Source organism: Lissotriton helveticus, chromosome 3_1, assembly GCF_964261635.1.
Source record: "Lissotriton helveticus chromosome 3_1, aLisHel1.1, whole genome shotgun sequence".
Taxonomy (NCBI): domain Eukaryota; kingdom Metazoa; phylum Chordata; class Amphibia; order Caudata; family Salamandridae; genus Lissotriton; species Lissotriton helveticus.
Genome location: NC_136061.1, coordinates 1,587,402,983 through 1,587,424,877, shown reverse-complemented (window position 1 = coordinate 1,587,424,877; position 21,895 = coordinate 1,587,402,983). Strand labels below are relative to the sequence as shown.

The window sequence follows — 21,895 nt, the reverse complement described above, 5'->3', positions numbered from 1 at the left end:
CGGCTGTGGATGGTGTTTCCCTGTAATGTCCTCAGTGCTGAATAGGTCCATGTTGCCATATCCGCTCCTATGTGACATCCTGGGAAGGTGAGCAGGACTATCGGCGGAGGCTCTTCGTGGAGCAGAAGGAAAGGTAGGTGTTGCAGGCCATCTCGTGTTCCAGTGAAAGACAGAAATACAGACCTGATGAATGTCAGTTCGAGGGTAATGCGAATGGCAGCAAGGACAATAACGGAATGGCGTTCATTCCATCACCGTTGAGGCATAGTGGAGAGATGTGGCAGAGAGATGGAAGAAGGCCATGCAGGGCGAGGTAAACGAGCTGGAGAGGCTGACCCAAAAGTTGCTCGAACAAAGCTGTTGTTGTAAACCAGACAAAAGCAAGAATTGAGATGCAATACAGAGCAATACTGATGGAGGGAAGGGACCTGTGTAGACTAAGAAAGAGCACCTAAACTGTGTCAAACTGGATCACATGTTTGAACCGGACGATGGAAAGAAAAGAATCTACCTATGGAGTCAGTACTAATGCGCATTACCAGCAAGAACAGTAATTGTGGCTCGTGACTCAAAAGACTTCTTCAAAGAAAAACAAATGGCACACATCCGGGCCCAACACTAGAAGACAGCAGCATGTACAGCATGTGTATCTGCAGCCACACATTCCTCAAACTAGATACTTCTAACACATTTGAAGCAAACCAAAGTAGACAGATGAACCTTTGCTACAGCTATTCATAATGAACTCCAGGAAGACCTCAAATATACTTTATCTTTGGTGGTTTACCGGTCTTCTACAGAAAACATCCTTGTAAATCCCTACGCTTCTTCCCAGAAAGAATGTGAACCTCAACTTCCCATCAACTCATGGCTAAAAAGGCACTCTATCTCAGGCTCCAATGAGGTATTATGACTTCGGCCCAAGATTATTTCAAACAAGCGATAAAATTCCTTGTGTTATATAGACTGCACTACAGAAATACACAACCAGGAGGAATTCATAAACTACACCTAATCCCATTAGAGCTACGTTGGCCACTAGCCACGGATAAGTGAATCCTATCTCTATAAATCTGTTCACTCTGAAATGGCCCCCCCATCGGCATTATAAATATCTGTAAACTAGCCTGCATTAGCCAGAAGGCACTTCACAATGGAACTCCAAATTACCTTGTCCGCAAACATCCCACCTCAGACTGCCAAGACTAACTTCAGACAAGTCAAATCACCCAAATGCCACCCTCTGCGGCACCCTCGTCTACTGACCACCAGGCCACTGGGCTTCCTTCACCAATGCCATCCTCTATTTTATTGCGCCCCAGGCCCTTGCATCCACCAACTACACCCTACTCTGCGACCTCAACTTCCACCTGAACAACCCCAAAAACCAGAACACCTCATCCCTCCTAGAGAACCTCACCAACGTAGGACTCAAGCAGCTAGTTACCTTGCCTACACACAGCAAGACAAATGCTCGACCCAGTCTTCACCGCATGAGACAGCATCATTTTCAGCCATACCACCGAACTCCTCTGGACTGAACACCACTGCATTTATTTCTCCTTCATCAAACCCACCGTACACCACCACACCCACCGCATCCCCAGCAGAAGCTGTAACAAAGTCACTGAAGAACATCTCACCACCTTCCACCACAGAACCCTGCCACTGGCTTCCAAAGATACCAACACCGCAGCACACAACCTCCATCATTGGATCGCCAACTGCTCCGACACCCTGGCTCTCCTCAAGAACCCCCCGGCAAACAACACGTCAAAAAAGCAAGCTGGTTCACCACTGCCCTCCAAAAGTCCAGAAGCACCTGTAGGTTGCTCAAGAAGAGATGGAGGAACAACAAACCCCAGGAAGCCCACACCGCCTTCAAAGCAGCCACCAAAGAACACCACCACCTCATCAAAACCACAAAGACAGAATCGACACCAGCGCACACCCAACCAAAGAACTCTTCGCATCATTAAAGAGTTTGCCAAGCCCAACAGCGAGACCACAGGCGGCCCACCCTCACAAGACCTCTGTAGCAAACTCTGCACCTTCTTCCACCACAAGATCAGGCAGATCTACGACAGCTTAGACGCCCAAACCATCCGACCACCCCCACCGCCACAGCAACCAACACCGCCGCCTCCCAGCAGACCCTGCTCAACTGGACCCCGCTCACGATGGATGAAACCCTCAGACCATGAAGAGCATTCACTCCAGAGCCCCATCAGATCCCAGTCTCCACCACATCTTCCACAGAGTGCCACTACACCCGAGCTACGCAGCACCATCAACTGCTCCATCAAAACCGCCACCTTCCCTCATGGCTGGAAGCACGCCGAGATCAACCCCCTGCTAAAGAAGCCTTCTGCGGACCCCACGGACCTTAAGAGTTTCAGGCTCATCTCACTGCTCCCCTTCCCAGCCAAGGTCATAAAAAAAACATCAAAGACCAGAATGCTGACATCTGCGACAAAGCCCTGGGCTGGATCCGCTCCTTCTTCTCTGGCCGAACACAGTGGGTCAGACTACCACTGTACCTCTTAGAATTCACAGAGATCCCCTGTGGAGTGCCCAATGCTATTCCCGAGCCCCACCCTTTCTGTTTACATGGTCCCCCTTGCAACCATTATCAGAAACCACAGACTCAACATGGTCTCCTAACCAGGTTAGCCTCTCCCTCACCATTGAACCCTCAGTCGCCAAGAACAGCATCCATGAAGGGAGGGATGAAAGCCATTGCATCCTGGATGAGAGACAGCTGCCTAAAGCTCAACTCAGACAAGACATTCCTTTGGAATGCATCCTGGTGGGCTGCTGCACTGGGAACACCCCCACACCCACGGAGCACGCACGCAACCTCTGCATCATACTTAGGGCTCCCGGTTTTATGGTATTTATTTTTTCTACATTTCCATCTGTATTTATCCATATTTATTTTTTGCTAATTTTGTCTGTATTTATCCATTTCTATTCTGTGTTTTCTGTATAAATGAAGCTGCCATGGGCATTTTTCCACATTTATTTGACTGATAAATATCCGTTTGCATTTGAATGCCCAAAAGGCTTCAGCAGTATACAGTGCAATAGTGTTATCTGATAACACTTGCATTGCTGAATAGCATAAATAACTGTATATCTGCACTTAATTAAGCTCAATTTGGAAATGTATTGTTTTTTTCCACCTCCCCTACCTCTCAATCTGTACACCTACTGACCTGGCACTCAGGATTGACAGTAGAACAAAACATTCAAAGAAGACATATTTTCCGTATTTTTCTGTATTTAAAAATAAATACAGACCGGAAAAAAAAAGTTTTCTGTCTGTATTTATCTGTAAAAATCAGTAAAAACGGAAAACTGGGAGCCCTAATCATACTGTACTTCACGCTCACCATGAACCACCAGATCAACGCTGTCTCCTTGTCATGTTTCAACACGCTCCGCCTGCTCCAAAAGACATTCAGATGAATCTCCCACGAATCCAGGTCGACTCTCACCCAGTCCTCATCAGCAGCAGACTCTACTACGGCAACGCGGTATACGCCAGCATCACCCAGAAACTCCACCGGAAGCCCCAGAACATTCAAAATACCACAGCCAGACTGGTCCTAAACATCCCCCACCGTTGCCACATCACACAATACCTGCGTGAACTCCACTGGCTCCCAGTTGACAAAAAAATAACCTTCAAGCTCCTCACCAACGCATACAAGGCCCTCCACAATGCAGTACCAGTATACCTGAACCACTACCTCCCATTTCACGCACCCAACAGACCCCTCCGCTCCGCACAGCCGTCACTGGCCACTGTCCCACGGATTTGCAGGCAAGAAGAAGGATCCTTCTCCTACCTCACCACCAATACCTGGAACACCATGCCCCTCTGCCTCAGGCAATCCCATTGTTGGCCCAATGCAGGAGGGATCTTAAGACCGGACTCTTTGAATGAACCCAGTACCAGACGGATCAAGAGCTCCCCTCCCACCCGCCCCCAAGCCCCTGGAAACTCCCACAGGTGAGTAGCAGCGCTTTAGAAGCCCATGATTGATTGATTCTACTTGAAATCTCATTCTTCAAGAAGTGAAGGATACTACAGCAGTTATTCTCTGGTAATCTGCAACTCCATCCTACTACCCATCAGGGCAACCTTTTCCAATGATGCCTTAAAAAAAACCAACTAAAATGTATATTTTCCCAATGACACGTTATGCTTCCAGAGGATCATGACTGTGCAAAGAACAACGTATTCCAGAAAGTCCTCTTTACAGTAACTACCGGTAATCCTGTAAATAACTTTGATATATGATGTCACTGTGTTTACACAGTGATTATTTATTTGCATGTATGTGGACTACACCAAGTCATCCATATATGTACTTATATTATGTGATACTGTGCAACCTTAATTCTTTTACAGTATACATCCTTCATGTAAACTACAACTTACCTTTATAGTATGATACCCTGTTTCCCCTTTTTTATCTTTATTTTCTATGTTTTATGTAGAGAACACTCTGGTAAACAGTATCTTGCGACATTATCTTACGTGAAACGCTTGGTCTCTCACTGTGCCGGGTCAGTGATTCATAAAACTATTGATAAATAAGTATAACAGAAAAAAATGAATAATCTACAACACTCACTGGTTTGACAGTGTTCACCAATACTTTTTAAGCAGTTTTCCACCAGAAACACGCTTGTTGATTTACTTCAGCTAAGACCAAAAGAAAATCAATTTACAAGGATCTCTAAAATGAACTGAAATCCTCCGACAAATGTTGATGAGGGTGTAGAATAAAGAGTTTCTCTTATGAGGATATATTTCCGAGTGGAGAAAAAAGAAAATAAAAATGTTTCAAGTGCACACGCAATCTCGTCACATTTGTTCCAGCAGAAATTTACTATTGTTGTATATCTATGTGTGAAATTGATTATGTATATGATCATTGTAGGAAATCTGCAGCATACGCAGAATTCTAGGGCTGTTTCCTTATATTTTGCGAAATCTCGAAAAGTAGGACATATAGTCCAAATGTAGACCTAAGCCTTTGTTGGTACAGTTTCAACTATGTTTTTGGGAGGTTTTGTGACTCATGCCATTATAAAGAACTGTGACGTGAGACCCCGGGCAAACTGGCAAGTAGGCTGTAAAGATGACTCTATATTTGCACCTGGGGTTGACAATTCCCATGATGGTGGGCTGGTCAAGCAACAACAATTATCCATAAATTCTGGACTGCAATTCCTTCTGGCCACTATAGGTACAAATGGATGCTCCTGAGTAACACAGCCAAAGCTGTTTTTAAAGTATATGAGAATAGACCTATCAGGGTTTCCAAGTCCATACATAAGTAGCTCATCCAGTCCAAGTTTCTTCATACGTTCTGGAACTTCCAGTCCCGTTTGCCCCTTTAAAAAAGAATTGTAAGTCTCAGAATGCATAGAACATGCTGGACTGGATAAGCTACTCATGTACGGACCTGGGAAACTAGATCTCTGTATAAATATCACAATTATATTATTTAGGAGCCAAAAGGTTAATCTTCTGAATGTCAATGTTCCACAATGGCAAAGGGGAGAAAACATAACATTGGTACAGCAATAAAACAAGACCATAATGCTGTCTGGTAATGTAGTGCACCAATTCCAGGAGCCAGTATTTCACCATGTGGTCACCAGTTCGAATCACTTCAGGTCTAGTCGTTGTTTCTTCCTTTCAAGATCAACATGAGCACACCTGCTTTGACCTTCAATACACATCCATTACCAGCACCAAGAAATCATTTTGGTGTGGAAAGTTCTCTTTTCAAAACAGCATTTTATTATGTTAATTCAAAACTCATTTAGAGCTTCAAAGCTAATAACCGATGGAGACAATATGGAAAATGTGTTTGCTTCACTATGACATGCTGGAGTACAATTCCAGAAAATGCAACCTTAAATTAAATGCAAGAGTGGATATAATGTTGCATCAAATCCCAGCCTATGGAATAGTATAAAAGCCTTAAAGTGCGGTCTATGTCCAAAAAAGGTCATTTTAATCAGATTGACGCTCTCCTTTTCACAGAAAGTGTGCTGTACATATATTGGATATTGAACAAGGTAATTATATAATTTTGGAAAGGGCTGCTGCTCTCCTCCCAGTGTTCTGGAACAGCGCTCGTATCAAACTCTTGATCTCGACGGGGGAAAACTCAACGGCAAGTGGTCCGTGGCCATCGGTCCACCTACAAGATACATGTATATTATTTAGCAGAAAGTAAACAACTACATTTAAATTAAAACTCAAAAAAGCACACAAAACCAGTTCGAGCCCAGTTAATTAGCAAATTTAACCCATAGATTTGATTTCACCAGTAGAATGTAAAACAGATTGATCAGTTACTTCTCGCTTCTTCCACTAGCCATGACTTAAACATGAGTCATAGTAAAAATGAAGAGGGATTTATGTATATTGGCTGTACAGCCCTCAGCATGAAAAAAGTGCAGAAAATCAGGGTAGTAAGAAAGCTCACAAATTCCACAACAACCTCCCTCAATATAACGGAGCCATACGTCATCCAGCTGCCCCAACCCACTTCTGCCTCACAGCATGACTTCTCTGGAACGCTAAAATCGTAGGAAATGTACTCATTCAACACCTCTAACCAGACACAGATCTCCTTGACATAAAGCAATTTGAATTCCACTTTTCCCCCATCTCACCCTCAACCATCCCACTCTACCCTCCTCCCAGATAGTGCTGAAACATCACTTCCCACTGTTTGGGATGGAATGCTTCAGAAAGAAGTCTTGGTCTCTACTAAATGATTTCTCAACTTCCTTTAATATGATGCACTACAACATCCTCTTTTGCTGACCACTCAGCAGTAAACATACTCAAATTATTCAATTCCTTCCGTGCACACAGGAGCCAGAATACAGGTTTGTGTAGGTGGTCATGTGCGAAGTCCTCAAGGTTAACCCCCCCCTACAACATTTAGGTCATTCCCCTCATGCACCACCTCAGATCACAAAACCACTTGTACATTTGTGATATCCAAATAAATTAGCATGCATGTAACCGGAGACAAAGTCAAATTCTTGGCTGTAGTCAATGGTAAGAAAACTATAGTTCTTGGAATAGCCAAAGTAACATTAAACTAAATGTGTCCAAAACTGACATACAAGACCTCAATCAAATCTCATTACTCACGGAAATGGGACATGCTTGCCTACATTCTCATTTATTTCCACATCTTGACTTTGATGAGGACTTTTTCTCCAAATATACTGGTGAAGCCTTCTTTCACCAGATTATTTGGAGAAACATTTCCCATCAAAGTCAATGTACAGCAATTTAGGGATTAAATGGAACAGACACCAGCATCAACACACCAAGTAGAAGCAGTTCTGCAATTAGTTCTTCTAGTTTTGGAAAACACCACAGGTTAGCTTTGACATTAGCTTGCCCCTGAAATGTGACATTGCTGTCCAGATTTAATGGCTTCACTAGCCCCGCCCCCATCCATGGAATCCAGGACATCCTTCAAGATTCTGTGTCTCACACACAAATTGATTAGAAGGCTGTACACCCATTTTCCTGAGGTAAACATCCAACACTACCAGCCCTTCCTCTCACAATACTCTTAGAAATCAAACCTCTAATGATGTCCTACAAACAAATAAAGGGGTACTAATGGCCGTCACCTCACGAAAATCCACAACCTAGACATCTGAAATACACTCAACGTCCTACTGTTCACAACATGAATAGAAACTCACCCATTCCGAAACCCACCATACACCAAGCTGATTTTCCCAAAGTTAAATATGAAGTTAAATGTCCCTTTTTGCCACGAAAGAAGTCTGCACGGTAACTCAGTCACCTGTCAACCAAGATACCTTTTTCCAATTGCCTCCGCTAAAAAGGCCATGGCACCGACATTTTGATTGCTTGATAAGCATGATATTTATTTAGGTCTGACTCGACACCTCAGCTGTCTGCCAAACTTATTTTAACAGAGTCCTAAAAAATATACCAATAATAGGGCATTGGGTCCAATCAGATTAGTAACTCTCTCTAAAGTGATGCTATGGGCTACTTGGCATACCATACTACAGTTTAGGCAGTGCGTCCATCAGAATGTACGAAGGATTATTTTACACTAGAAAATTACACTCAATTGCACTGTTTGTCATATCCAATTATTTTTCTTTTATATGCATTCTCTATAGAAGGCAATCACGTTTCCTACATTTTAGCCCCAGCAATGGCAAAAACAAAATAGCTGTATTTAGTGTGCAAACAGCAGATGTGAATGCTTGTGTTTACATGATATACCATGAGCTAATGGTCTTTTTCCGTAAGATTAGACTTCGAGCATTTTTTTAACTTAATCCCTCTGAGCCTAAATTGGCTATCACGCCATTTAGACCCCCATCCACCTTTTCACCTACCTCAAATATGATCCCCAAAGAGATCATTACCTTTGAAAAAGTTATTTTAAAGGAAACTTCAGATCTGGCCAAATCACACGTGTTTGTACCATACAATATCTCACTGGAAGAAAAATCTGCCATCACTACCTTAAAAAATAACACTAACCTGATTATTAAACCAGCTGATAAGGGGGGCGGAATAGTGCTGCAAAATATTGAAAACTACAAAGACGAACTACTTCGTCAAGTCTCCAACACTGACAACTATTGCAAATTGCCATGTAATCCTACCAGAGAGATACAGAAACTCATTAAACAACTCACCACGGAAGCCGTTGAGAATGGCTATCTGAGTAAAAACGAATACAATTTTCTAAATATCACCAACCCTAGAACCCCTGTCATTTACACGCTCCCTAAGATTCACAAAAGATTAGACAACCCTCCCGGGAGACCGATCGTGTCCGGGTGCGGTTCTGTCTTAGAACCTCTGGGACATTATGTCAATTTTATCTTGAAAGATTTTGTGTTGGAAACCAAATGCTACATCAGAGACAGCATGCATATGATCAATCTCATTGAGAATCATCCTTTCAATCACGATAGCGAGACTCTATGCACAATGGACGTTGAGTCTCTCTATACAAACATCCCTCAGAGAGATTCGCTCCTAGTTATGGAAAGCATATTGAACACAAGATCACGCCCACACAGAGTACCCACTCTATTCATAGTACAACTTCTTGAGATCTGCCTCACCCAAAACTTTTTTATGTTTGACACACAATATTACCAACAGGTGCGTGGCACCAGTATGGGTGCTATTTTTGCACCAACTCTGGCGATCCTGTACATGGACTGGCTTGAATGTAATACTATTCTTACCCACAGCAACCCGTTCCACCTGGGGTTGCTCACTTGGAAACGTTATATTGACGATATTTTCCTCATTTGGGGTGGGTCACTAGATGATCTCCCGGGACTTTTGCATTGGCTTAATAACAACTGCAATGGGCTCACATTTACTCTGACTCATAGCAAAAGTCACATTGCATTTCTGGATCTCACTATACAAAATCAGGATGGGGTACTTTACACGTCCCTTTTCCGCAAGCCGACTGAAAGGAACACACTGCTCAGTTACGGCAGCTGCCATCCCAGGGCTCTGAGAGACAGCTTGCCATACTCCCAATTCCTCAGACTAAGGAGGAATTGCTTCAAGAAGGAAGATTATTTTTTTGAGACAAACATACTCTCAACGAAACTAAGGTCTAGAGGCTATACACGACGCCTAATAAAAAACTCAATGAAAAGGGCTTGGTACTGTCCCCGTGAGACCCTTCTGGAGCCCAAACCCAAACAAACAGACAAAATGGTATGTGTCACCACCTTCTCTACCATTTCCAATCGTGTCAAACAGAGTATAAAAAGGAACTGGCACATACTGAATTCAGGACCATTGAAATGGGAAACCCCCCTTTTTGCTTTTAAAAAAAGCAAAAATCTTAAAGATCAGTTGGTCAGGGCAGCTCTTTTGTCCATGTGACTTAATTTATGTGGGTCAGACCAAGCAGAAAATCAAGCTACGAATATCCCAACATCGGAGCAGGATCCGGTGTGGTACACCTAATGCTCCTCTAGTCGAACATTTTTCCAACAAAGGGCACACAGAGAATGAAATTCGTTGGACTGTAATCACCCAAGTTATCATCCCACCAAGAGGTGGTGACCTGACTCGAATGCTCAACAAGGAAGAGCTTAAATGGATATTGAAAACGGACAGCTTTAACTCTGGATTAAATCTTCAAGAGGATTGGACTTCCCTCATTTGAGTCTGACTCACAACTGAATTGAACTGAAACGTGTAGATCTGGTTGTCTCAGGTCAGACAATGTCACCCTGTGACTATTCACCCTTGCCAAGTCAATTTCTGTGTTTTTAGATTGTCACCCTGTGACTATTCATCCTTGCCAAGTTAATTTCTGTTTTTAGATTGTCAATCGAAATGCAATAATCCTTGTATTAAGTCACCCTCACTGTGCACGTTTTCCTTAGGTAACACACCTCTTTACCACCAATATGGCCGCTAACCCTGTGTCCATCATCCATTTCTATGACCGTGCACTTCCCTATTTCCACTAACCAACCAGAACCTTCCCGCCCCCTTTATCTTCACCGCCTCCTTCCCCACGAGGAAGCCAGGAAACAGACCGAACTACCGACTGATCCGGTAAGTCATAACAGCCCTAGGGATACAAACTCCTTCGATCCTCTTCCCGCAACAATCTCCTAACTCCCCGTTTGTATCTGCAGGTAGAATCCTGGTACCGCTCGATTACACCATTGTAACGCGGTTTTAGTCATCATGCCCGATTGTGGTAAGAACCGTCTCGCGCACACCCAAACCATGCACTTGGTTCGCTTTGCGATCCTTTAATCAACCACGTTTTTTAATTACAGGGCTTCTCCGCCTTCAATAGGCCCTTTTCCCTTTGCCTGTATCGAACTGGTTAACTACCTAGGTAAGCCCGATAGCCCTCGGCAACATGCCCTCCCGCACTCGCCGCTGTATCGCATAAGGGCACACTCCTTTATTTCACGGCAATAGTCTACCGCACTCGCTGCAATTCCACCTATATGCACGGTTACTATGAACTTCACCACGTGCACAATCCCAAATACTACCGTCTACCTCCTTCCGCACGGTTACTATGAACTCCACTATGTGCACAATTCGATATACAACCGTCTTCGCCGATTCCCCGCTCCGCCCCCCACTATAATCTATCGGCACAACTGAGGAACTATTCACCACACTGTTCCTGATATACTGGTTGATAACGACAAATGATCCATGACACAGAGCTTAGCGGGTCTTAGTATCTTCGTATGTATACAATTAGGTTCACTGTTCACCTAGAAGTCACCGGTAAAATCATGTAATTTTATGACTATGATTCTAAATGTATATATGCCTTTTCTTTCCTTAGGCAATTAGAGGCTTAAAAACGTTAAGGCATTAATTAATGTCCTGATGATGGTCCCCATGATTTAGTAGTGGGACCGAAACGCCGTCGACCTGTCCTGCACCTAATACAAAACCTGATTTATATGTGATGTATATGTAAATGGTGCGAATTGATATTTCTGTACATTCGAATCCTTACACAGAAATCGTTTCTTTTGCCTTAAAAAACCCTTTTCTTTGTTCTGTATTGGATCTGATAGTGTCTGGGTACAGGCTTGTGCCCCACACTGGCGAATTGTTGAAGGTATTCCTTCTGTTTGAATCAATTCTTCATTGAGTAAAATTGAAGACCTCTGTCCGGCTGGACACGTCGCTCCAAATATAGATTTGATTCTGTCTATATTTATTGTTTTGCATAAACGTGTATGCATGGGACCGTTGTTGTTCTGAATAATATACATGATATACTACGGGGCGGGGAATGCACAGGTCCTCTTAATGTAAGAAGTGGTGTGCGGCAAGGTTGCGTCCTCGCCCCGTTCCTCTTTACCTCATATATAAACGACCTTGAAAAGGTTTTGGTGAAAGAATGTAATGACCTGCCTGTGGTTGGTAAAAGCACTATTCCTGCATTGTATTAGGCTGACGATGCGGTCCTAATGGCCCGCACACCACTAGGACTCCAAGGAGTGGTATCCAGCTTTGCAAAGTTTATGACAGAACGGGGTCTTACAATTAATTCAACCAAAACATTTATTATGAATTGTGGAGCTGGATGTATTAACCCGTTGGCTGCGCAGCCCTTCCGCAAAACGGGCGGGGCCGCGTCGGCCATTGGCCGACGACAGCACCAGCGAGGTACCATGATATTCTCTTATTTAGGAATTTCATTTGATCGTACGGGGTCATGGGTGCAGGCTGTAAAAACAAGGAGATTACTGTACATAAAAACTCTATCTACACTTGTATATTTTAGTAGGAAACTAGGCAGACGCCCCACGGTGGAACTAATGAATATTTATAAGGCAAAAAGTGTTACTGTAGCTTCATATGGAGCGGGTATTTGGGGGTATGCGGATGTAAGCTCCCTTCAGGTAGCTGAAAATACGTTTTTGAGATTTGTATTAATGGTCCCTAATGGTACCTCTTCTTTCATATGCCACACAGAACTAGGTTTGCCATATTTGGAAGACATCCTAAAAATTCAGCCGGTACTGTTGTGGCATAGGATATGGACAACAGAGGAAACAAAGTTCAATCGTGGGATCCTATCATATTGTGCGGGCCTAGATGGAGTGGCGAACATTAGATGGCTGTCTTATGTTAAAATGTTTCTATACAATTTAGGTCATTGAGAATTTTATGATGATCCGCCCACTTTGGTAAGGTACTCTAGGAAAGATCTTATGAACGAATGCTTGCCCTATCTGAGTGAACAGAGACTAAATGTCGAATTGAGTAAGGTTACAGTACAAGCACACAACCTTACATTAACAACTTTTAAAATGCAGCCATACCTATGCCTTATAACTAACGACTACGATAAATTATTATTGATGCGCTTTCGCATCGGGACTCTGTATAGATCCTTAAGTTTCCCAACTGTTAATGACTGGTCAAAACAGCTATGTAAATGCCCATGTGACAACATTTCTGATCAGTCCACTATACATGTCCTATTTTTCTGTACATTTTGCTCTGTACAGAGAAAAAGGTGGATTGTTCCAGTCTTAAAAACACTAGGTATGAGGTCGTGTCGCCCAGCTTTTGTGGCTCTCCAACAATTAGAAACAGTATCTGTTGTAGCTTCTGTTTCCGCTTTAAAAAAAATGTTTTTAGATGTAGGAAAACGATTGTGATGTGAAAATTACGACAATGAAATGAATGCTGTGTATGAAGAATGGTGTTAATTGGTGTAAATACTGATATCTGCCCTGTATATTTTAACAATGTATTTTTATTGTGTGCTTTTATGGTTATATATGTGTAACCGAATAAAGTCTTTTATTGATATTGATATACCACATTAAAGCAAGTGCTTTTGGTTTTGCCAATGCTTTCCTAACTATCTCAACTTCAAAAGCAGTAGTAATTGTGTCCCAGATTGTCTGCCATCAAAGTATACATCAAGTATCAGCCAGTCCTCCAATCTATACATTTAACACCACTTAAAAACAGACACTTAGCATGCTGCTGATATATACAAATACAATAAACAAGCAACATATGTGACCATCTTGTGCACATATTAAGTGACAGCAAAATCCCTACCGGTCCACTATTTCTTGTAAGCTAGCCTGGAGGACGATCAATAGCTCCTTGAATTTCATCCATTTTGGCACAAAGACTGGCACCTCTTCTTGATATCTCTTATTCTGATTATCCTCCGCCAACGGAGTAAAGATGAGAGGTCCTTCCTCCACCATTGTTTTGCACAATGTGTGCAACTTGTCACCGCTCTCAGCAGAGATATCCTAAAATCAGACAAAAGAAAGTACATTAATTCAACATATGACTTGCTATCACTTTCCAGTACTGCAAATAACTTGATTCTGAGGTAGGGTGTATCTCCTTGCAGAAGCTTTCAATTCAGATTTTCATGATCATGACTGAAGCAACCACAGACTGTAGAGGTAAAGATAAGGTTGCTAAGAACACTCCTTACTGCCTTTCAGAAAAGGACTTCTCCACAAACATGCTATTGTGAGCTCAAAGGAACTTGATAAGTCTAGGAATTGGGTGTGCAACTCTTTAGTGGGTTTTTGGCAAAGGGTGACATTGATGCGAGACTAAGAGCTCACAATTAAAATTAATAAAGTGATAAACCATATTAAATTGCAACAAAATAGAACTTCCGAGTTATGAGAGAACTTGCGGCCCAGGTCAGCACTGCCTCTTCAAAATCATGAAATTTTGCAAAACGATTCAAGCAGTCATTATTAAAATCTCAATTGTATGAAGCGTACTGAATTATTTTATAAAAATGTTGGTCTGTCACCTCTTTATTCGCTTAAATAATCTTACTGGATTCTACAAGCATACATAGCGCCCATTTCCAATGTCAGTAAGCCATATGAGCCATATCAGCATTTTTTCTTTTTTTTAAAATGTGTGTTGGGTATTCCACACTTATCCAGAGGCAACTCGAGGAGGGAGCTAGGATTTTGCACGGCTCCAGTTCCACACATGGGGCCCTTATCAAGGAGGCTATCTGTCTCATTTGACTTGCCGTTTCATACACTGCTGCATCTTCGGCGACACAGTGTCTACAAGAAGACCATCCACACATAGTTTTGTGCCAGTTTGAAATTTCTGATATTTTACACGCCCTGACGAAGTTCACCCTGATGAATGAAACGCGTTGGCTGAGACTCTTTGCACCATTTTGGAATATTTGAATAAAGGATGTATATTTTCTCACCAAAAGAACTTGACTACTTGTTGTTACTTGGAACAGCAGACTAGGGTAGTGCACCGCTCCATTCTTTCCCTGATTTCTGATCATCTGCTTGGCTGTTTGCACCTTACAACGGCAGGTGCAGAAGCAGTCAGTGCACACCACATGTGAATAGCTTGGTACAAAAATGTGTATAACAGGAACACAGCTAAGAGGTGCGCCCACTGGAGTTCGCCGTTGACCATCGCCTTTCCCAAATGTGTGTTAGGTATTTTGCATTGCAGAATAAATAAATACAGTTACTTACAAAATGGAATTATTCCTATTGGCACGTCAAAACTGGGGGAAAAGTCAACAAACATATAATGTTGCAATCATCCCACAACATGCTTGGAGCAACAGTTACACATCAGTTCAGTCTCACCATGCCCAAAAAGGGCAAAATACAGGTATGCAAACCACCTTCATGTGCTGCCAACATCCTGGCCGACTTGCCATGTCCTTCACTTTTAAGAGAGAGAGCGGTGGAGAGGGATTGTGAGAAGCAATTATACTTTCCGAAAAGATAACAGGGTAAATAGGGTTTTGCTTGGGAGAATAAAGCACAAAGTACCTACCGAAGAGACTCTTACTAATTAGCACTTAGTCCGATTTTAGAGTAGATGAAGTTTGATGGGAAGGCAACCAAATGGTAATCAGAGATCAACCTGAAAACAGTCATCAACAGACTCACCCACATGAGCATCTGCCCTTGAGCAAAAATTCATTTGAGTGGCCTAAACAGATGCTTTTCATATAATAAAGCAGAAAATTAAGACAAATTGGACCCCTTTCAGAGGGGGGAAAGCGCTTACATCTTGCATCACGGAGGGCTGCAGAAATAACTATATGCAAGTTTTAGCTAACTTAAGCCCAATTCACCAAGTGACCAATGCTGCCTACCCTCTACTACACTGTAGGGAAGTGCCCTTTTTGACATGGTCAATCCCACTTTTTTGACTGGTATTTGATGTGATTTTGACTGAATGTGCACTGGGTTCCTTCTATCCAGGTTTGCAGCAACAGATCTCTTTCCCAAAACTGCAATTATTTTCCCCAATTGCCAATACCTTTAGTACCCTCTAAGTCCCTAGTAAATGGTAACTGTGGAATTATCTTTGGGAATATTGAAATTAAAGTGTTAGTAGATTCAGGTACTTTATTTACATTGATGTCTAAGGAAGTATACCTGAAGGAATTGAAGAAAAACTTGAAGGACTTACAACATTCAGATAAAAGTGCGGTGGGATATGGTGGAAAAAGGATAAACATTGTAGGGATGGAATGGATGGACATGTTTTTTAAAAGTAATAGTGTTCATGGTAGAGTATATGTGACTGAAGATGGGTCTAATCTTTTAGGATGGCGCCATCAAAAAGATCGGAGTATCATTCTTGATCCAAATGCTGAGGAACCTGTGATGGTAGTAGAGTCTGCACAGGAATGCAGTTCACCTGTTTTAGAAGATAATTCAGATTGGGGGAAGAGTTTAATGATGTCATTTCCCCATGTATTCACTGATAAATTGGGTATGCTAAAAAAAAGTTTACTCACCGCATTATCCTGAAAAAGAATGCTCGTCCTGTAGTGCATAGGGTTAGGCCCATACCTTTATCAATGAGAGAACCGTTACAAAAAGAGCTTCACAAATTGATGGAATTTAAAATTATTGAGCCAATCGAACCTTCAGAATGGCTTGCCCCGGATTGTCGTTGCACCCAAGGAAGGAAATAAGATTCGTCTATGTATAGACTTAAATCAAAACATATGGGTTGATCAGCAACCACTACCAAAAATAACGGAGATGTTGAGTGTGATGGGTGGTGGAAAGATTTTTAGCGTTTTAGAGATGTCCGCTGCTTATCACCAAGTAAATTTACATCCAGAGTCAGGGCCATTAACTTCTTTTGTCACACCGTTAGGGGTTTACCGTTACCGCCGCATGCCGTTTGGGTTAGCTTCAGCCTCTGCGGTGTTTCAAAGAGTTATGCAGAACATATTTCAGGGAATGCCTGGAGTTTTATGCCTTCAGGAGGACATAATGGTCGTGGGTAGATCTTTTAAAGATCATGATGAATTAATCAGTGAAGTTTTGAAAAGAATTGCTGACCATGGGTTGACTATACAGAAAGAAAAATGCCAACTGAGAAAAGAACAAGTAAACCACTTAGGTCATGAGATATCTGCCAATGGTATTAGACCAAAGAAAAGCATAGTAAAAGCAATTATAGATGCTCCGCAACCATCAGATAAGGATTTGTTAAAATCATTTCTAGGCCTAGCTGAGTACTGTTCAAAGTTTGTATCGAACTTCTCGGATACTGTGGAACCTATGAGAATGTTATGAAAAAAAAGGAGTGTCATTTGAACGGAATGCTTCATGTGAGGCAGCATTTGAAAAAATCAAAATGTCATTGGTTACTGCACCCACCTTGGCTCATTTCAATGTGTCAAGAAAAACTATATTAACGACTGATGCTAGTAATGTAGGGTTAGGTGCTGTTATGACCCAAAGAACAGCAGATGGAGAAAGCGTGATTGGCTTTGCGTCACGACGCTTGCAGGGAGCAGAGAGATCTTACTCTGCTATTGAGAAGGAGGCTTTGGGTTGCTGTTGGGCGATAAATCATTTTAAATTGTATTTATGGGGATTGGCTTTCGTTCTCAAGACAGATCACAAGCCCTTGGCACACATTTTCAAAGGTGGGAAAGGTCTTGAAGGAAATGTGACTCCACGAATTTCTAGATGGCGGTTATCAGTAATGGATTACAATTTTTCAATTGATTTTGTCTGGGGTAACAAGAATGTCATAGCTGATTGCTTGTTGCGCATGCCGGTTGAGGGAGAAGAAGAGGATTCTTCCTTAGTATCTGAAGTGGAATCTTCATGCATTGTTAATGATTTAGATTTGGCCTTAAGGCAGGAAGAGTGGGATGAAGCCTTGAATAGTGATAGGGAGTAGAGGGAGCTTAAGGATGTCATACGTGATGGTTGGAAAAGTGTGATGACTTTGAATGAAGAATTAAAGAAATATTTAAAGGTCAAACATCAGTTGAGTATTCAAATGAATAAAGTTTTGAGATGCAACCGTATAGTTCCATCTAGGATGTTGAGAGGGAAATTAGTCAAATTTGTACACGAAGGACACTTAGGGAGAAGCATGTATAAAAGAAGATTGAGGCAGAATTTTTGGTGGCCTGAAATGGATAGGGAGGTAGAAGAGATTGTAAAAGACTGCCAAGAATGTAGTAATAGCTACAAATGTAGAGTGATCCGCCAACCTCCACTGGGGTGTGTAGGTGTTCCTGATCGACCCTGGGAGAAGTTAGTAATGGATTTTTTGGGTCCAATTGATAGATTAGGTATAAGGAGTAGATTTTTAATTGTTTTAGTTGACTACCACAGTAAATGGCTTGTAGTGAAATCTGTAGAACATATTACGTCAGAAGTTGTAATTCAATTTCTAAGGAATGCATTTTTGGAAGAAGAAATACCTAAATGCTTAGTTACGGACAATGGAGTTCAACTTGTTTCCACTGTGATGGCAAGGTTTCTTACAGGATTGGGTATTAAGCATGAAAGGGTGTTGCTATTCAGACCACAAGCAAATGGATTGGTTGAGCGAGTTAATCGCAACGTAATGGACAATATTCAATTGTCGTTGAGTAATGGTTTAAGGTGGAAAGAGGAATTAGACAAAATGATGTGGGCTCACATGGTGACTCCCCGCTCCGTCACAGGTGTGTCACCTTTTGTGGCTTTAAAAGGAAGAGAACCGGCAACCAAAGAATCCCCTGAGTGGCTGCAAAAGAAAGATCGGGTCTGGGAAGATCGAGAGCCAATTGCAGAAAGAGTTAAGGAGTCTCAAGAAAGGAATAAGAATGATTATGACAGAAAAAAGGGGTGAAAGATGTTAAGATTACTATTGGTGACTGGGTGGTTACTAAAAAAAATGGGATTTGTAAGAAAAGGAGAAAGTACATTTTCCAGACCACAAAGAGTAATAAAAGTAACGAGCTCAGTGGTAACTCTTGATGATGGAAAAAAGTGGAGCATGTGTAACTCATGCAAAATTGATGTTCCGAATTCCGTTGAGTGATTATTTTGTTGTTATTTATTATAACATATGAATGTTCTATTTCCTGTTATGAATTTTAACATGTATAGTAATTGATGTTTTATTGTAATTCCTTGTAAGGGGGGGGGGGGGTAGATGTGTGGAGATTTCATTTCCTTCATTGTAGAACTCAGTGATGCCATAGAATGACATCACAGAGATTCTGTGAAGACAGTCAGTTGAAGAAGCTGGAGGTCGCTGTACACATGTGAAGATGTATTCTCATGAATAAAGGCTTTTAATCATTAACCACTGCCTCTGTGGTTACTACAGTAACTTTGGTACCTAAGGCCTCAGGTAGTAGAGAGGGTTCCTAAGAGCGACAGCACAAATTGTACCACCCTAAGGTATCCCTCACAAAACTCATGCATAGCTCCCATTGCAGGCTGCGTGTTTTGGTGCAGTCCCAAAACTGAAAACAAAACATGACAATAATCCCTGTGTGCCACCTCCGCTTACTCTGCATGTAATATTTGTAAGTCACCCCTACTGCGGTGCGGGCCTTACAGCCCTCAGGCAGGGTGTCTTATATTACATGTGAGTGCACAGCTGCGTGAGCAGATATGCCAGTGTGCTGGTCAGTTCCAAGGGGTGCCAGTACAAGAGAACAGGGAAGCCTTTTTAAGACATGCAAGACACTGGTGAAAAAGAGCTCCCCAGCTACATGATCGGTTCACTGAAATGAGGGATGTTTGGTATCAAACATCTCGTGTTTATAAACTCAGACTGATACCAGTGTCAGATTTAGTAATACAGGCACACCGAGTGGCACCTTAGAGGTGCCTCCTGAAAACCTACCAGCTTCTGGTGCTGACTGACTGGCTTTCGTCAGCCCACGATTAGAAACGAGCGCCTGACCCCAAAGGTGAGGGCCTTTGCTCTACGGGGGCCATACACCAAGGTTGCGCAGGCCAAGGGTGCTTTGCGCCCCTGCCCACAAGATGACCTGCAGATTAACATTCCAAGGCAGGGGGGGTTTCAAAGCACATAACGCCTTTGGTATGTGAATCTGGTTTCTCTCACAGGAAACGAAGAAGACTCCCCTAACACCCTTTAATTAAATATTTAGGGGCACCCGGGGCACCAGATCCAGATGACCTAAGAAGAAGAGGGGTGAGTTATAACGGGGTGCAGACACTCCCTCTAAGCAGTGCTTCCCCTGGATTGGCTAAGCAGGGACGAGCCCACAGGGAGTATCGAGCGACTGCACCTCGAGGCAGATCACTCACTGCTCGGCAGCGAAGATGGATACATACGGTCCCTAGCGGATTTCACGGTGAGAAATGCCCTGAGATCTGTAGTGCCTTCCGCCTGTACAATTTAGCAGGTGAACAATGCCCTGTAACCGGCAATCACCTTAGTAGATTATATTTATTTATCGTGAATGTTCTTCTGATAACGAATAAGACCCCGGTGCATGAGTAAATTTTTCGAACGTTTGTACCATGCCTACTTTGGCATCTGGCCCTCCACAGGAGAATAATGCCCCCTAACCCTTGACTACGTCCGGGTGCTAGATGTGTTTAATTTTTAAATTGCTAGCATACCGTGTCCTTAACTTTTGAATCATTGACCCGCTCTTTCCAGAGCGTTATTTTAAGACAACATGACGTACGAGTTTTAAGCAACATTTTGACTTATTTCTCACCACATTCTCTACTGTTTTTGTCCTCCAGAACCCGGAGGTCTGCGAGATTATTCACGCACCCTAATAAGGTCTCCGTTGGACACATGACGAAGCAGAAATACCAAATATACTGATTGGAAAGCTACGATGTCCCAGTAAGTGCCCTCACGTTATTTCCCGCCAATCCAAATGCAGATAGGGTTCCTTTGTTACCTGGCAGTAACACTGACCCCTTTTTTAAAACAATTGCAGGTTATATTCGTCCACATAGGAACTGATGACGGTCCAATTCTAATGGCCACTGAACGACCTCACACAAAGTAAGAATTTTGATTCCTTTACCCAGTCTTAGTGCAACCATGATCTCTACTAAAGGACTGATACATTCAATTTAATTGTATTATTTATAGGCGCTCCTGTTATTTCTATGTCCTGAAGAAGACCCCAACATGAGGCTTCAACCAACCCTTAAATCGGGGGTCGAAACGTAGACCAGACTATACCTACCCTCTAACCATAGGAGAAACTAATGGAGTAGTACAGATCCTATGCCAAAGAGTTACTTGGAACTACTGATCTTAATCAGACTGTAAAGGCCACACTGAATATCACTGTGATTGTTATATGGTCACAACAACCTTTACCCAGTCCCCACCTTTACTCCATCACACCTATCCCATCTAACTACCTCTTTTCCTCATCACTTTGAGCGCGTCGAAATGTTATAATCTACATAATATGTGCGATTCTCTTTTATATATGAAGTCCTTCTATGTACCAAATTGAGACTTGTGTCCTTAATTATCTGTTGGATTCAATGAAGTAATTGAAAAAATGTTTTCTTATATGTTTAATTTCTATTCTACAAATCCTGGTACTTATTGAATAATACATAGTCTCCAGGCAACAAGGTGCTTTAATAAAAGTTTTTGCACTACATGGATGGAATGTTGATAATTTACAAATGGCAATATTCATGTGAGACATTTGATGTTTTTGTTAATCAATAGACTCTGACCACTTTATACGTATCTACTAAGAAGAAGAGGGACACTGAAAAGTCGCAGAAGAGCGACTGACTTGGCACCAGTCCCACAGTCCTGTCTGGTGTCCCCTATCGAAACTGCACCATAGACGTGTCATCCTGCAGCTGCAGGGCCTCCAAAGCACGGGAGGACTGCCTGCCTTCAATGAAGTCTCAAGAACTCCAGTTGATCAGCGGAACAACTTCCCTGCTTCCTGCAGGCTCCCAAAGAGACCTAAAAGAAATCCAAGACCATGAAAACCCGACTCCAGCAAGCACCACTGCACCCGTCGCTCCA

General features: G+C 42.4%; 1 protein-coding gene across 3 annotated transcripts in view; it reads right to left on the bottom strand.

Moving 5' to 3' along the window:
* Positions 1-5,804: 5,804 nt before the first annotated feature.
* The window catches only part of ZW10 (zw10 kinetochore protein), a 172,578-nt gene continuing 156,487 nt past the window's right edge, over positions 5,805-21,895 (bottom strand). For all 3 annotated transcript variants that reach the window (XM_078682353.1, XM_078682352.1, XM_078682354.1), the window contains 2 exons: positions 13,664-13,866; positions 5,805-6,230 (listed from right to left, as the gene is read on the bottom strand). In XM_078682353.1, coding sequence (XP_078538479.1) covers positions 6,110-6,230; positions 13,664-13,866 — 324 coding nt within the window. In that variant the 3' untranslated portion in view covers positions 5,805-6,109. The remainder of the gene's footprint in view (positions 6,231-13,663; positions 13,867-21,895) is intronic.